This window comes from Micromesistius poutassou, assembly GCF_964030765.1.
Source record: "Micromesistius poutassou genome assembly, chromosome: 10".
Classification (NCBI taxonomy): domain Eukaryota; kingdom Metazoa; phylum Chordata; class Actinopteri; order Gadiformes; family Gadidae; genus Micromesistius; species Micromesistius poutassou.
In genome coordinates, this window is record NC_140280.1 from 18,084,080 (window position 1) to 18,100,210 (window position 16,131).

Sequence of the window (16,131 nt, forward strand, 5' to 3'; positions counted from 1 at the left end):
GATAGATGAAGAGAATAGTTCCACCAGATGCTCCTTTTATGACTTTAAATACAGACACATTTATGTATATAGATATAGATATATAAATGTATGCATCGAGATCTATATAGATAGATCTATATATCCTATAAACTGCCTGTGCTATATTAAATATATGTCAAATGCACAGCATATATACATCAATATTTGAATATTGACAGAATATTTACACAGAATATTAATATAGACAAGGGAAAAACATTGAGGATTTGATTCAGGATTTGATTGAGTCGTGCAAAAAGTGACCAAAAACTTTACCTGCTGCTTGTTAGGTCATTGGAGGCTTATTATTAGGCAAATGGAAACTGATTGTGGAAATGTTCGATTTGCATTAAGTAATCAGAATCACTCTTTGAAGTTTCGTTGATTAGATTTGGATGCAAAATAACACATGAACTGATGTATATAGGACATGGCTCTTCTTGTGAATGTGCGAATGAGCTAACAAAGAGAAGAAGTATATGTTCATTTCATGTTTGTTTCTTTAATCGAGAAGGAAATGGTATTTTCACATTAAGCTGTCTTGCGTTTCTGTTTGATCATCCTTCATGCAAGCATACATGCACATTTCATTGGACATTAATACCTAGTCGGCTATTGCATCAACACCAGAGTCTTGCTCTTGGAAGCAGTAACAGCCAAAGGTGCTGATGTTTATTACAGATACCATCATATATATTATTCAAGATTCATTTCAGCAAATAAGGGGGTTTGTTTTGGTCCACTTATCCCATCCATCCAATTTTAATGTCAAACCTTCAAAACGGAAGTGGGGGGGGAGGCGGTTGGTGCTGGAAACCCAATTTACTATACACAAGCAACCTGTGGAGCCATTCAAATCACTGAGAACGGCATAAGGATCCCTACGCTAATAATTATATAATTGCACTGAGAAACCATTCGGTAACACAAACATGGTCCCATACACATGAGTGATGGCATTTTGTCATTTATTTTTTATTCATGTGCTGATTATAGTAGACTATGTTGACACAGTTCTTCATGTCTAATGGCTCTCTCTTGTGTAATGGAAATGAAATATTTAGGCTTATTTAGTTTCTTTAAGAGTTGTGTGTGCTATACACTTGGAATCTTTCAAAAGAACACACAAAATACACAATAGTATTGCATTTTGAATAGTTTACAGTTTCAACACAGCAATGTTACGAACATGATGTTCAGTCTTTATGTTTCTTACTTTGAGCTGTCGAGGAATGGCCTTCTCTGTACTATGTACCATTAGTATGCAAGAAGAGAGGGCCTTCAGCAGCTCTGGGTGGGTGCTCGCTGACTTGCAGATAGAGTGGGGTTCAAAGAGGTCGGGGTCATCTGGGTGTCTCCCCCCTGCCCTCATTAGTTAATTAGGGCGCAGGCCCAAGGATTTCAGAGGCAATGCCTGCCTAATCGATGGGAGAAAATGAAAAAGGGAAAACAAACCCTGTGAGAGAACCATGAACATTTGATAAACTCTGGTGCTCTTTCACTCTCTCACTCACTCACCCACTCACTCCTACATTTCTATTTATGGTTGCCTGCTTTGCAGCCCTGCCTTTGAAGGTATTCACATTGTGTTGTTCATAATATTGACTTGGGTGAACCCAGATGGGAATCCCTTCATGGATCTCTTAGTGCTCCAATGCCTCAGCTTTGGGGAAAAACATCACTAAGAAGGTTACCAGTGGAACCTCCACTGGGTTTATGGAAACATTTTGTGAATAGCATCCAAGTCCACTCTCAACTTTTTATTTTTTATTTGTATTGTTTTTGAATCCCCAGGCCTAAGGATTTCCCAGATATTAGGGATGCCTTAGTAAATGGTGTAAGAAAGGTTGTGAGTTTATCTGAACAAGATGCAAGAGAGAGAGAGGGAGAGAGAGAGCAAGAGAGAGAGAGAGAGAGAGAGAGAGAGAGAGAGAAAGCAAGAAACAGAGAGAGACAGAGAGAGAGCAAACGAGAGAGTGCGAGAGAGAGAGAGAGAGAGAGAAGAGAGAGAGAGAGAGAGAAGAGAGAGAGAGAGAGACTGAAAGACATGAGTTGAGACGCCCAAAGACATGTTTTTTTGTTTGAGCGTGTCCCTGAATATGTGTGTGTGTGTGTATACGTCTAAACTTACTTTTGCTGGACGGAGATGAAAGCGGCGTTTCCAAGTCAGCAGATAGAACAGCATGTACAAAAACCGTCTTAAGCTATTTATGCTGGTCACTGTCAAAGTTAACTGGCTATTAACTCCATTGTGAATCATTTCTGTGGAGGGGGAGTTTTCCAAACAAAATCGTAACAGCTCCTACTTTTTTTTGGTTCCTGAAAGAATGTGTTTTATAATGCAGTTCAAAGATTTATCACCAGGTGGGGGATGGAATAGTGCAAAGCCAACCGTGATTAACGGATAAGAAGACGCACCTGCGCCATTTAATTTACACTCTGATTAATTGGATAGAAACATTTTTTGTCCTTACATTTGAGATTTTAAACATTCCCAAGGTACAACAAACAAATACAACACTAAGCTTTTCAACCAGAGGCTTGACCTTTTCCAGATCGTTATTTTTTGGGGGAAAGGTCAAAACGCTTTATAATTTTTTTTAAATTGCTGTTAATTTGACCTTTTAGAAAAAACTTTTTAAAGGAAAGAAAATGGTGGGTGAGACGTGTCAAACAAACCTATCCAAAACACGAAATTGTTTTTTTTTCTAAATCCACAAGCATATTAACTGAAAAGACAAATGCAAAAGCCACAAAACAACGGCAAAAGCCAAAACACAAATTAATATAATTTGTACAATTTATACAACATAATAATAGAAGCAAGCTTCCACTGATGTTGACAATGAAGTGGGTCGTCTAGTATTGCTGACAGACCATAGTTGCCTAATATGTTGAAGCGGAAACCTCATCCCTTTGAAAAGTAAGTGAAACGTTGTTCAAGAGCTAGCAATGTTTACTCTCCATGTGATTGTCTAAAATGAGCAATGTTGTACAATGTCTTTATATTTTCCTATTTATGTGTCCTGCCATCTAACGTAATGCTTTTTTGGGCAAGAACCTGGACCATTAGGTAAATGGGGGGGCGTTCGATCGCGGACGAGAACTATTGCGGGCGCGATTGTTGAACACTCAGAGGGCACTTTTTAATACGAGGCAAAAAGGGCAGGGGCTCAAGCACCCCTAGGGCCCTATGTGTGCACGTGCCTGGTAACAGCACATTGTCGGACCGTCGGGTGAAAATGAGTCGTGGCTCAACATGGAGCAAAGAGGAGACGGAATGTCTATTGGATATTTGGGCAGACGCCCACATGCAACGTATGCTGGCAAACACATAAAAATGCAGATGCATTTAACACATTCAGCACCAGGATGAGGGAGAAGGAGTTCGAAAATAAATCTGATATTGTTTATTATGAAACAGATAGATTTATTGCTTGTGTCCGTTGAAAAATACATGAGAAGAGGACCTTGAAAAAATAATCGCATATTAAATCGCAATCGCAATATTGAGGGGAAAAAAATCGCAATTAGATTATTTTCCAAAATCGTTGAGCCCTAACACAAACCCGCACACACTCCTGAAGGTAGTTCTTAATAGGATTATACTTGAGACATTTGGTCTGGCTCCTTCGAGATGATATGTCACAACACTGGCTAAGCACTCTTTCATTGTTGTCGCCAATGCTTTGGTTTATTTTTTCTATCTAGAAAGGCACTTATTTGAAGTTGTTTAATCCCAGAGCCACTTCCTGTGTTTTAATGTGGTTCCATAAGTGTGATGGATCAAAGCTGTTGTTATGGGCCCCCGGGTCTCTTGGCAGCATTCCCGCTCCTCACTCCCGTTGACTCCCATTGGCAAAAACAGTAGAGCTACTTCCCCATGTGGTCAAGGCTTAAAGGATGAAAGAAGAAGTGTGTTGTACATTGAAAAAAATCAAAAACAAACATGCTTTTAAAACACAACTAACAAACTAGCTAATCGTGAAAAGAGAGGGGGTTATTATGGAGTTAAACTCATCTTAATGTAAACAGCAGCTTCAATAACAGAGCAATGTCGTTAGCATGGGGGAACATGATGACAAAACTAAACCATGTTAGTCAAATACATTTCTATAAATCCAGTGAGGCTCTAGTGGTTAACAGCACGCTGACTGCTATGAACACCAGTAAGCCTCAAGCTTCTTCTTCTTTTTGTCAGAGTGGCCTTGCTCTGTATCATTACATTTGAAGCCTCTATTACGCATACTAATTATAATTGTCTTGATGCTAAAAATATAGACGTGTATACAGAGCATGGGAAGTAACAGAGGCACTAATCTTTAGGGGGTTTGTGACGGCATCTAGAAACGGTTATTATCGCCTACCCGGGAGACTAAAACACAGTGTTTGTCAATGAGTAGCACAGAGCCCATTCACATGCGATTGTAACAACAGCCCTACAACATTTCATTAAGAGGTCACACTTCAGTACTTCTCATTGTCATGCCTGAGTTCCAATTTCTGGAGCACCTCTCTTTTTAATTTTTCCTGATTAAAAAGCAGCCCTCTCAAAGAAAGGCGACGCAAACTGCCGAAAGTTTGCAGATTGCTTTGAGAACACCATTAGTGGCCTGATCACTTGTTAATGGAGCTCGGGCCTCAAGTGCATCTCAGCCCTGACACTTGAGCTGGAAAAGACAAAAAAGGGGGTTGTTTCCAGGAACGCACGTTTCCTCGCCTTCGTCTATATCAAACGGTCTCTTCTTGAACATTTCTCAGTGGATTGGAGCTGCACAGAGCCACGGATGGCAGTGGGCCTAATCCTGACAGAGCTATGACAGCAAACCACTAAAAGACAGGAGATGGCCAATGCTCTTAGTCGCTAACATATCAATGTCGACTTGATTAAGGCTTGACACCCACCCACTCACCACATATAGAGTGTGTTCGGAGTGGCGAGTCAACGTGTTCTTTTTGGGACGCCAGTCCCAGGGTTAATGATGACTGATGGAGGCACTTTGGAGTTGACCTTGTGGATGGGATGACAGTTTCTTGTGAATAGAAGATACTGGCCTAATCATATTTTCCAAAGAACTCTAACATACTTATTTCTGTACTTTTTTCTTTGGGAAAAAGGTATGAAGTGGGCTGTAATGAACCCTCTCTATTAGATGAAAGCTTTATTGATAAGTTATTATGGCATTGTATCGTAAACATTCTTGCTTTAGTGACTATTATATAAAATAATCAATGCAAGGTAATGTAAAATATAAATGAGGACCATTTAATGTACTGGCAAAAGAATGAAACATTATGCCATCTGCGATTTGGATAATACATTAGATCGATGGAACTTGCTTTGAATTGGGATCAAATTCAGTTTATCATCGTGTGTTCGGTCCTGTTGGGCTAAACATGCTTTGACAGCTTGGAACAAGCGCCTGGCACAAGAGATTCATCCTCTGCTCTTTTGCAGTAAAAATTTCCACTCAGCACAGCAGCACACAGACCTGTATAACCTTAAATACGAGCCACCAAACCACTACCACTGGTTCCCTGCTTCGGTGGATCTGGGGAAACAGTTTGATCCGGCATAAAGCATCGCTACAGAAGCTCCTTTAGATGCGCTGTCATTTGTCCTCCTTTCCTCCCCTTCATCCCCCACCATATAATACGAGCTCCCCAGTGTGGTGCCGGAGCAGTGACTTTGCCCGCCGCAGTGGGAGCTCCTCGCAGTGTGCTCTGGGTGGGACATGACTCGCATGATAAGGGCCCCCCCCCCCCGCCAACCCGCTACTGTTGAAACGCAACCAGACTCAGGGGCCGAGGGCTGCCTCGTTGCAATGTGGCGCTAAGCAGCTAATGCTGAATAACCCCCCCCCCCCCCCCAAAAGAACGAAACAAAAACACCCCCCCCCCCCTCCCCAAACATAAAAAAGAACAAGCAGTGTCGAACTTTGACAGGCTTGCTAAACACAACCAGAGTTCTGGCTTGTCTGCCCTAGGACACGCGGGAGACGCTGTAACCTATATACCGAGCAGCCGCTTACATAATTGAGGGGGGAAAAAAAATCAAAGAAACTTGCTGTTTCAAAGCCAAGCAGTTAGAGATACAAAAACATGGATATAGGAAAAATGGTGGAATCTATATAATCCCCGCCCCTCCCAACACCATTTAAAATCTTCACACACCACCAGTGGGGGGGGGGGGGGTTCGTTGACAGCATTTATCGAGCTTAGCTTCTTTCAAGAGTGAAGAAGAAGAAGAAATGTTCGGCATATTAAGAGATCAGAGGCTAATGTCAATTGCCACAGGTTGCTTTCCTAACCCCCCAAACACACACAACCGCCCCCGAAAGGCAAGCAAAGTCGGCACGCATCCAACTCGCACGCACACATTTTGATGATATGCCTGTACGTGGGTTGTAAATCAATCTGCGTGGTGAATGTAGGTCATAAGCTCCAGCCAACAGCTATCCAGCAGGCTGCAGCAGGTTCTCCTGTCCAGACCTTTGTGGGGTTTTTCCACTGCATTGGCCATGTGTTCTATTTTAGCACCATGCACATCCACCGGGTCAATATGTGCTCAATAAGATGTTTGTTCGTCAGCAAGTCAGAGACGGGATGAATAAAATGTTCTTCTTTGACGCCCTGACTATGACGGTTGAGAGGGGCTGGTGGGAGCTGCGATGCAGCTGAACAGCTGATGGAAATAATGGCTCTGTGATGCCAGTTTAGCTAGCGTCTGACACAGGCAACTGTTTTCCTTGGATGCGGTGGTGTGTGTGTGGGTGTCCAGGGACACTCTAATTGGCTCTCCAGATGGTTATTTTTTGATGTGAGATATATATATATATATATCAACAGAAGGATATACAGGGAAGAAATTGGCCTCGCTATGGATTTGGGTGAATGACTGAGACCTCTTTGGTCTGGTGCCTCCAACCTTGGCTCTAAACCCTCAGGTTAATTTCTCTGAATTTCTGTGGAGCGACCGTCTGGGTTTAATGTTCTTTTATGAGGGCACAACTTTCTGCAATGATTCTTTTGCTGCTATTGATCCCGCAGTCCCAACATCAGTTTGTTGGGCTCATTTTATTCACACATAGAAGTTTGAGATCCTAAGATCGGATGAGAGCAGTTGGCTTCTTTCACAGTTCAGCCCAGTGGCACTTTTCAATCTTAATCACAATGTCACTATTTAATTGAAATTTTAAACCTAAGTTCGGTAAACTTTTCACTTCACTACAGGTTTGATTAAAGTTAAGGGGGCCCTACTCTTCTACCAGGGATGAAGTTGATTAGCCATAACTGGCAAGAAATGTGTGATGCCACTTTCGGGTAGATTTTTAAATGGCTTCTCACAAACTATTCAACATCACACCTGGTTGAAAATAGTATTCTTTAATTCAAATCAGGTGAATCAGGTTTCATTCAAATCAGGTGAACTTTTGAAATCACAACTGCAGTGGCCAATTGCATTTCACCAACGATGCGGGACAATAAATAAAGACTCACATCAGCCGTGGTTAGGAGGAGAAGGTGTTTAAAATCCCCCTGTGAGAGAGCTTCAAAGTGCAAAACAAGCTCTGTCTGTGCGAGACAGAGAAGAACAGAGGGAGAGAGAGAAAGAGATTAGGGAGGGTGTTATGATGATTGAACACATAAAGGCCCAGATACCTTTATAATCTTAGTTTATTCATTGGCCAAAGCAAGCTGTTCTTTTCTCATCCCTCTTGTTAACTTAGAATCCCCCCCCCAAAAAAAAGGAAATCTCCCTGAAAGCCTCTTGTTTGAGAAGCATTCCCCATCCCAATGTGGTCACCTTTTATTTGAAATTTGATGAAAAAAGAAATATAGGTGGAGATATCAAACAATAATCAGATTTTGCAATGTGCGAAAAACAGCCATTTCTTGTGGACTATAACATTGTTCATTCCATTTCACCGAAACATTGTCATTCATATGTAAAGACCCTAAGCTGTTTGTTTAAAGGAAGTGCATTGTATGACCAATTTCCGCTAATAATGGAATTCTAAAGTATGAAATTCTATTGATATTTGACATCAATACATTAAAAAACTAAAGCATGACATAATGTTTCACACAACCTCCTGTTTACAGTTACTGTTGGAAATGGTCAAAATGGTCAAAATATCAACATCCTGCCTTATAGCCTCAACATATATCCATTGCAGAGTTCTGAACTGGGTAGAGGTAAAAACATTAGCGATGATTCATATAGCGATCCAGGTTATTGATTTCCCAAACCTTTTCAAATCCCCATTTACTTTCCTCGTTTCGAAGCCCAGGCGGCGGCAAACCCTTTTGTAAATTCTTTCAGATCAAATTCCTAGATGATACCAAGGCCACCGTAGATACAAATCGACAGACCCAGTTCAGTTATTAGAGAGGAACAGAACAGCAACTTAGCTTGTTCTCACTCTGCCAAACTTCTTGACCCCTCTGCATTTCCTACCTTCTGGTTACATCTCAGTTCTTTCTTTTTTTCCCCGAGATATGTACACTCCAAGCAAACAGGCCGAAGAGGAGTTATCTTTCCCAAGCAGCCCGATCCCCTCCCTGTTGTTTCTCAGTCTTGCAGATACTATCAGCTAGCTTTCCCCCCTCCTTTTTTCCCCTTCCTTGTTGTTTTAGTCTTTGGTGAAGGAACAGTTCGGTGGGGTGGTATCTGGGATCTGGGCTGAGGTGAAGTAATAGATATGTTGTTTTCCTTGTATCTACCTCCTCGCTAACAAAAGCAAACATGCTCAGGTCGGTTGGGCCCGTGTAAGGCCTGTGGGTTTCTCTGTGATGAGGAAGCCATTCATTCTCATGAAGGTGGCATGGTCCCCTGTTCCCTGAGCAGGACCCCATGGTAACACAAGATGGATGGATGGAGAAGGTCGCCAACATTGTCAAAATATTGTATTGATAGCATATGTAAATCCATGGGCATGGTATACTTAAGCACTAGATCACGACAGGCTGTGGTATGTGCTCATTATACCACAGTTAAGGGGCGTTGTCCGTCCCGACACGCAGCGGAGGGACGGCGACCCCCTTAACTGTGGTATAATGAGAATATACCACTGACTGAAGTGAAAAACGGTTACGTAAGTATAGCGAAATGAAAGTCATAGACACCCTCAATTTTGAAAAAGCGAGAAAGTCGTAAAAGCATTTTTTTTAACGAATACAAAAAAGTAGTCCCTCCTGGCTGCCTGCAAAGTGTACGGCGGTTGCTATGCAACACACTGTAGCGTCCTTCAGAGAGAAGGCTAGGCTAGAGACGGTAGCTTGGTTTGCCGGCAATTTAGCCTACTATCGAGTTCACTCACCGTGTTCACTCACATTGCTTTACAACATTTCCACCCTCTCCAGCAATCAACATATTTTTAGGCTTCAGTGAACTATGCTATTGCTTTTATATATAAATAAACAACAGTTCAAGTTAGGTGCGGAGTGATACTGAACTCTGTAAACTGAACGAGCATCATAGCTGTGTGTATACGCTCAATATACAACAGTTGGGAACCAATCAGATCGCTTTATTTAAGCCACCCGTTTTATAATGAACAGTAATATAATGATGCTGATAATAACAGGAATGATAACAAGAAGTATGACATTAATAATTATGATAATACAATTATTATAATCGCAATTATGCCAATAACAACATTGGTTTTCTCAAAAATCATACTTACATCACATTAATATCTAAAGTCTAATGGCAGAAGAGCTTAAATATCTGTCGCTAGGCCATCTGTGTTAAACTTATCGTGTTGCTGCAGGCGGGGATCTGTAAGCATTTTGACTGATACAAACTCCGCCAGCAGGAGTGAACTATAAAGACATGCCCGTAAAGTTGTCATAATAACACCATGTAGTCTGGCCATTGTAGAGATGCACTCATTAAAATGAGTTTCATGAGTGGAAACTCATGGAACTCATCACCGAGTCATTAGTAGAATATCTCCATAACATAACAGGAAACTCGGCATGCCTCCGCTTCTTGCAGTTGTTGGTTTCCGGGCCCAGGCTGTGTGTCGTCATTATGGTGTTTGTTTGAATCTGTGGTTTGATTGGCAACCCTCTGATAGACCATATACCCCCCGCCCCCCCTTCCACAGCTGGGGAGGCTGAAGGTGCTCAGGTGTCTCCGTATGAGACCCACTTTCCAGAACCCCTGCAGTGTTCAGAGCAGCTCTGGTCAACGGACAAGACAGCCAGTCTTTTTTGTCTGTGTCTTTGTTCCTATGATGTTGAAGTGCATGATGGGAAAGGCCTTTCTAGCAGGGGTGTGAACTTTTAAATGCACTTTGGTATATCTCTAGGCTTCACAGAGATGATGGTGGATATATCTTTTAGAATTTTCTCAGAAGCCTTCCTCACTTGGCTCAGTGTTGAAGTAAACTAAAGCATCACACTCATTCCCCATCTTATCTTGTTACCGGATGATAAGAAAAAAAAATATGAAACACATTTTGGAGATGAAATGTGTCAGATTACGCTTGTGGGCAGAGGGATATGAAGGATGTAAAAAGCTCAATAGACAGTACAGTATAGGGTTGTGAAAGAGATCTCAATGGATGAATTAGTATCGAGAAATTCATGCAAGCATTGTGTAAAAAAGCGAATTACAGCTGTGTTCCAGAACCCTGAATACATTTTGCCTCCGCTATTTGAATGTCGAAATCGACTGCCAAAATCACTCAAGGTATTCGGCCAAAATAAACCAGCCAAACTAAATGAGTTTATAGACACAACAGATTCAGATTGCCTCTTTTGTGGAGAAACACATGTCCTGTATGGCGTCCTGCTCGCAGCACGGCTCCAAAACGCTAAAGGCAACCAGAGATTTTCCTCTGTTTACTTTCCCGCTCCCCATTACCATTCTCCTGGTGTGGCCTGTCCTTTTTCTTTAAAACTCTACTTCGCTGGGTGGGTGGGTGCAAAGTTAACTAACCCTCCAGGTGCTCACTGCTCACACACACACACACACACACACTCTTCCCTCTATAGTCCATTCCTTCCTGACGAAAATGGTCTGCCTCTGGTGTGATGAAATGCATTGGCTGAGCGTTTATTGGGGGGAAAGGGTTGGAGCAGCATTGTGCCGACTGTATTCACCTGGCATGATGCTGCAGTGGAGGGGGCGTGCACCTGTGCAGGAGACAGGAGTATAAAAGAGATCCCCTCAGGGCGGGCTTGGTGGGGTTACCTTTGTGGGCACAGGAGTCGAAAAACGAATCGAGTTGAGGCTTTATTCAGCATAATGAAGAGCTATAGGAGATGTTATTTAAATATGCGTAAAGCACTGCCAAAAATGGTTTCCTGCAGCCAAGAGGGTTTGTGTATAGAACCTTACACTGTAGAGTAGACCGTATATGTCTAACCATGATATGCTTTGTTTTTGGTCCTCTTTACGCTTATTACTCTTCCTCTTTTACTTATCATTCCCATTGCCCTTCACTGTGAGGGGGACGAGAACCATAATAGTTCAATGCAAAAAAATGTAGAATTTAACTGATGTTTTGTTTCCTTTGAACTGTTTCCCTCTTGTCTAAAGTGATATGTAATGATATGTTTATTTTTGTCGTCCATTGTCTAGCCTCAATTCAGGTGCAGATCACCCCACCACAAGGAGAGATCAGTGTGGGAGAATCCAAGTTCTTCCTCTGCGAAGGTATGGTACCTAGTTGCAAACATTACCATGTTGTTTCACACAGCACACATTCCAGTCCCTGAAGGGATCACACATAGATAGAAAGTCTACCTGACAAACACCCTGACCAAGACAGGCTAGAATAGGCTAAAAACAAATTAAGCTTGGAAAGAAACTTAAGGCATCAAATAAAAAGAAGCTTTGGAGAGAAGCTTGTGGTCTACTCACATGACATCTAAAGTCCAAATCGTAGGGCAGGATTGAGGTGAATTCTGGAGGGAATAGTTTTTTTCCCCTTCCTCTCTCTCTCTGTCTGTTCTCGACAGAAGATACAGCCCTGACTGAAGTGGATAGATTATTCTCCCTTGTCCGGTATCGGAGAATAGAAGGGTTCTGGCCTGAAATAGAGATGGTCAAGTCAGTGGATGGAGTAGATTGGCATTTACTCAAAGTGCACTGGCCTTGCTGGCTTCTGGCGAGAACTCTGAGCTGCTGTCACCGCTAATATAAGCTCTTTGAGTCTGGCTGCTTTCTAGCTCTTTTCACCTTTTTCTTTTTTTTTTCCAGAGGACAGATCCAAAGCGCTTTTCCCTCAAAGTCAGATTTAAAAGCCATTGAGAGTCAATGTATGCAACCGCACGTAAAACGTAATGGTGCCCTCGACTAAAAGCATGGTGGATCATTCAAATTGGGATTTGGGATATTCAACGTCTTACCCGACTTGCGTTGTTTATTGATGCAAGGGGAGATTGTCAGGGACTAGACAAGTTAAATGAGATGTCCGTTCCCCCACTCTTAAAATGCACACATGCATCAACACACACACACACACACACTTTTTTGTGTTTCTTCCCGTTTCCACATAAAACTGGGCTCCAAAAAATCTAATCGCGTTCTCCCTGTGTTCTCCATCTGCTGACGTCTCCAGCATCACCCTTATCTTTATATCTAATTAACACGTTATAGCACACAGAGAATTAATTCGCTACAATCATCAGAGCAGTGGAGAAGGTGTTGGACTCCCAGCTGAGATGTCCTGGAGCCTTCAGCAAGATAGCTCACCTCCACACGTTGCGTTGTTTCATCCGTCCTTGTTCTTTGAACCCTTTTAACCGAAACAATGTGGGGCTTATTTCAGTTGTGGGAGATGCCACGGACATCGACTGGTACGCCCCGAGCGGAGAGAAGATCGTCCCCAGCCAGGACGTCCTGGTGAGCCGCACGGATGAGTCCACTTCCACCCTCACCATCTACCACGCCACGGTGGACAGCTCTGGGAACTACAAGTGTGTGGCCAAGAGCGCAGACAAGGAGGCCCAGGCGACCGTCCAAGTGAAGATCTTCCGTGAGTCCCCCGTCCCCTCCTGCCCCGCCCCCTCTCCCATACAGATCCCTCTCCCAATGTCTCCCAAACTGCCCCACAGAAATAAGTGTCTGGCCGTTAACAGGCTGTGTTCTCCTGAATATACAAAACAAAATGCATTCTTATAATTTATACTTGCATAGCTTAATGGAGACAGTGTTTACTAGCTGAGACAGATGGGACCCACAAGAATAACAGTAAAAGGGATTTTACTGTAAGAGTGAAATTTTACATTGTAGCCGGATCGAATATCGCACGGCAAACAAGATGTACAATGAGACAGAGTATGTCGAAGACTTTCTGATGCGGAGTAGAGGAAATTATTGTTCGACATGCTTGTTTATATGGATTTTCATAATGTTCTGGTTTGAAATATCTACAACATAGAGATGTTGTTTATGCTTGGCTTTTGTTTGACAGCATGCAAAGAAATGGTAGCTTGCTATGATGAAAATGAACTGCAACTTTGAAATGTTATTGTCTTGTTGTTGTAAAGTATATCCATCATAGACATTCATTTCTAGTGTACGCCATGCAACGTGATTTGAATATGAATTATCTCACGGGCACTTTAAGCACACTGCATGACATTAGAGGACTATCTCTATGAGGAAGCCGTAGATCTAGATTTATGTATAAATATATATACATTTTGTTTTATGACTCCGTACAGAAAAGATCAGCTTCAAGAACGCTCCGAGCCTGCAGGAGTTCAACGAGGGAGATAACGCTGACATCGTCTGTGATGTGGTCAGCTCCCCTCCGGCCACCATCTTCTGGAAACACAAGGGAGCCAAGATCCATGTGGCTAAAGACGGTGAGAGAAATGTAGTCACAAATAACGTAGAGTATGAACCATCATGTTCATTCATTAGTTGTATTTATTCAGACCTATAAGAGGGTTTCAATCACGTCATCTGACGTTCCAATAAATGCAAGCCGCCATCTTCGTGGAACTTACCAAGCAACCAGTTGTAATGATTCGGAATGGTGAAAAGGCCCACAGTTTAAAAATAAACTTAAAATCCCCATATGGATACACATATTGAAAATAACACCATAACCCAAACTCATGATCATTCCTGCAATGTCGTGACAACCTGCTTCCCCTCAACCCTCAAGCGCGTTTGCTTTTCTTCTTAAATAGTTTTTATTAACTACATATATGTATATTACATATGAGCACCACTGGGGCCTTGTTGCCAATCTTGTCAGACTGGGAAGGCGCTTCTCAAGCAAGGCATCAATACAACTTGACAATCTGCCCTCCTCCATTTTCTTAATGAATAAAAGGCGCAGTTTGTGTACTGTTGATTTAAAAGTAAAAAAAATGTGGTGATAGTGTGGTAAAATGTAAAAATGTAACAAAGTCAAAATCCAGAACCCGCAGGGCCAAAATGGGACCTGCGGGACCTTTTTATTTTTTGTTTTGTGTCAAATAGAAGATTGTTGCTTCGGCAATCAGGCAGATGTGTTCCATGCAGTTAGCTGTATTTCATGTTCAACAGGAAGTCGATTTCCAGTCATAAATGGTCATTGAAGAACTTTGTTTGTTGTTACTGTGCTCCATTCTCAGAGACAGAATGTGAAGATATCTCTGGATGTATCTGAATACAATACAATACAACCTTCATTTATACCTCCAGGCAGACACTTTAAAAACAACCCCCTTGTGAATGCCGCATGCGCCGGTATTTTCGGCCACAAAATATGCTGAGGATGTCAGAATACGTTTTTTGGGGGGTAAACACACCAAAACAAAAACTGCATGCAAAAAATTTAACTCAATGAAGCAAACGGTCTCGGTGAACAATGCCACATTCATGACATCTCATAAGGTCATTGTGCTGCGGGGGGGCAAAAATAGATTACACAAGAAGGCAGAGTTCTGCTGCGTCGCTTACAATTAGTGGTTTCTCCTGTGAGAACGTGCATTCCTTGACCGGCGCACCATGTGCAGGCCAGAGGAGTGCTGAAGCGCTGTGGTGGAGACAGCCCCCAGCATGGCCGCCCAGGGACACCAAGGGGTTTTAAATAGATTTAAATTGTTTTTACGGTCAAGGAGGGAAGAAACAACATCCTTGCTCTCCCGTCTTACACAGTCCATCGCAGACGTTGCAAAATGTCCTTTTTGTTGTGAAATGTCCCACAGGAATTGTTTGGAAAACAAAACAATTCTGAGATTTTTGTTTTTCTCGCAGTGGAAGATGCCTTTAAATGCAGGATATGTTATATATGAACAGTGTAACCCACATTTGGTTGCTCCTGAAGATTTCTTTTATTCAAATATTCTCACATAGCAGCACTGTATCAAACAGTCTTGAAAACGAACAGAGGAGACATAGCCGTAGCATGACCCAAGGGTTAGGTGTTTCTCTTTAGTCTCCACATTTAGCCTGATTTGAGTCACCTCCGTATTCAGTGACTGTAATGGCGGTGCTCTCGGTTCTTATGTATCTCAGTGCGCTTCAAGATCATGGAGAACGCCCATCTGCAGATCCGAGGCATCAAGAAGACCGACGAAGGCATGTACACATGTGAGGCACGTGTGATGGCCAGGGGTGAGATCGACTTTAGGGCCATCAAGGTGGTTATTAATGGTGAGCGCAGTGCACACACACACACACACACACACACACACACACACACACACACACACACACACACACCCCATCATTCTCTGCTGCTCCCTGTGCCCTCTTAGATCAGAATATGATCAAAATATCTGAATAAAAGGTGTGTATATATATTACTCCATTCCAGACTCCACTGAATAATAACTAGCCTATGAAATAAAATCAGAAGCCATAAATATATAGGCATATATTTTTTATCTCAAAGATTATCTGCCAAAATAAATGGCAGGCTTATTTCCACATTTTACCTTGAGTAAAAAAAAATGTTTAAAATTTATCTTTCTCCAAATAAATGTATGAAACCATAACCTCCTTTCCTCCCAGTGCTTCCTACCATCCGTATCCGCCAGGCCGAGGTCAACGCCACAGCCGACATCGGCACCTCTGCCATGTTGGCGTGCGACGCAGACGGTTTCCCAGAGCCCACTGTCACCTGGGCTCGGTAAATCACCCACTCT

At 42.4% G+C, this 16,131-nt stretch overlaps 1 protein-coding gene across 3 annotated transcripts in view; it reads left to right on the forward strand.

The window, feature by feature from the left end:
• Nucleotides 1-16,131, forward strand: part of ncam1a (neural cell adhesion molecule 1a) — a gene marked incomplete at its 3' end in the record, with an annotated part of 163,244 nt that overhangs the window by 103,017 nt on the left and 44,096 nt on the right. For all 3 annotated transcript variants that reach the window (XM_084473851.1, XM_084473849.1, XM_084473850.1), the window contains exons 2-6: nt 11,621-11,695; nt 12,813-13,019; nt 13,711-13,854; nt 15,500-15,637; nt 15,998-16,115. In XM_084473851.1, coding sequence (XP_084329977.1) covers nt 11,621-11,695; nt 12,813-13,019; nt 13,711-13,854; nt 15,500-15,637; nt 15,998-16,115 — 682 coding nt within the window. The remainder of the gene's footprint in view (nt 1-11,620; nt 11,696-12,812; nt 13,020-13,710; nt 13,855-15,499; nt 15,638-15,997; nt 16,116-16,131) is intronic.